Below are 1,874 nucleotides of genomic sequence, written 5' to 3'. Positions count from 1 at the left end.
GAGGGAGCTCTTCTTAATATTTTGACACCAAAATCATGTCGATACACCTTACCGACTGCGAGTAAAGCCACCCACGCTTTAACTTGACAGACTGTACGTCTGGCCTCTTAACTAAGCCCGATAAAATTAAAATCACTGGCCCGATTGACACCATAGTACTTGAATAATTTCTTTAGTTTTAAGTATTTATTATTTTAGAGTTATAAATATTCATGTAGAATGCTACATTCTTTATTTTATCGGTTCGAAAGGTTTAACTTTGCGATTAAGATTGAAATGGTTGTCAATTTTTAAACGTTAAAAATTTCCTTCAAATAATTGAAATTTGAAGGGGTTTGAGTTTAAAAGAATTTTCATATTTAATACTTGAATACTTCGTAAAAACGATTTTGGAAATATTGAAAAAATTATACATTGATCTCGTTATGTCGCATACGGAATTTTCTTAAAGATGGCCCATCTGCAGTGAACTACATCAAGATTCTGGTTGTGTCACTGTCACTCCGACTGTGAGGCTAGAAAACATGTTTACGTTTTGAAACTCTGTACTACTCGACTAACGCGCCGTTTCGCGCGGTGGCAGGGTCGCGAAACTTGTTGGCTTACGTAAGGAAACATCCCCCACCACGAGAGCTCCCGAACCTGTATATACGAAAGTGCCTATGACCCTTATAAAAAGTTTAGTTTTTAAATAGACACTCGGTTGGCTCATTATTGTATTTCTTTCACTGCCAAGAACAGTGAATATTGTTCACTTTTTTAAGTTCTTTGACGTATATTTATTTCGGAATATTAAACACTTTTTGTATTTTTACTGTAATATACAATTAAATTTATGTATCTAATAATATTATCAAACAATTTGTTTTATGATCGCTATATAATTGCAATAATATTGTTTTGTTTGTAGCATTTGACGAAAATGTGTACAGTGGCTACGGATTGTATTTCCTCTCTGGCTATAGATAACATTCTTCAAATGCATTTGTTGCAATCTGGCGCTTTGTGGCATCTGCTTCTCTTTATGTTTAATTACGATTATACTTTGGAAGAAGGTGGGGTGGCAAGGAATCAAGATGATAATCGACAGGAAATTTCGAATAATTTAGCAAAGTTAGCAGTAAAAGCTTGTGCCAGATTGGGTGGATATATGAAGGGTGAGAATGAAACACCTGTCAATCCCGTGATAGTGGCGGCACTGGAAAATTTACTGACGCCTTACTTATCGAGACAGTTGGCTGACGACAAGCCTGAAATGATACTGAAGACTTTAAATTCAAATTGTTATAACCCATATTTAATTTGGGACAACACCACTAGGGTTGAATTGATCGAATATCTAGAATCCAAGCGTCAACACAAGATAAGTGAAATTTCCAACTTTGAGCATGACTTTAGTGACTTTTCCTATACAGCTCACAAAGGTGAATTGGTCATTGGCGAGGTATTTATCAAGATTTATAATGAGCAACCTACATTTCCAATAAAGGTTAGTATTTTACTAGTTTTAAGATTTTTATACACATATAAACACACACATACATGTGTGTGGAGGTTTGTGGGTGTGTGTCTGTTTATTAGGGTGGCCCAAAAATATAAATTTTGGAATTTTCGACCCGCGCCATTGCCCAGACTCTGCCATTCAACTCAGTAACTTATCCTATTGAAGAGTGGTGCCCTTTGCGCACGGGCGCTTTCCTTTGTGCAGAGTTAATATTACCTGATAACTATTTTTCTTCTCAGTACGCGTTAGTTACCAACTTAGATTCGTCAGTGGATAACACAGGCCGACAAAATTTGACAAAGGTCCGGAACCAGAGACCAGACCTAGTATACCCGAAGGTTTTTGCTGCGCTGAATCCGAATCCGACCTC

General features: G+C 36.7%; 1 protein-coding gene across 1 annotated transcript in view; it reads left to right on the top strand.

The window, feature by feature from the left end:
- LOC117179665 (dnaJ homolog subfamily C member 13) overlaps window positions 1-1,874 on the top strand; it is a 231,313-nt gene that overhangs the window by 166,411 nt on the left and 63,028 nt on the right. Inside the window, exon 11 of the mRNA XM_033371683.1 lies at window positions 911-1,489. Within this exon, the coding sequence (XP_033227574.1) occupies window positions 911-1,489 (579 nt within the window). The remainder of the gene's footprint in view (window positions 1-910; window positions 1,490-1,874) is intronic.

The sequence above is a fragment of the Belonocnema kinseyi genome, chromosome 9, assembly GCF_010883055.1.
Source record: "Belonocnema kinseyi isolate 2016_QV_RU_SX_M_011 chromosome 9, B_treatae_v1, whole genome shotgun sequence".
In the NCBI taxonomy this organism is placed as follows: domain Eukaryota; kingdom Metazoa; phylum Arthropoda; class Insecta; order Hymenoptera; family Cynipidae; genus Belonocnema; species Belonocnema kinseyi.
Note: the sequence above shows the minus strand (reverse complement) of the source record. Positions and strands in the feature narration are given on the sequence as shown.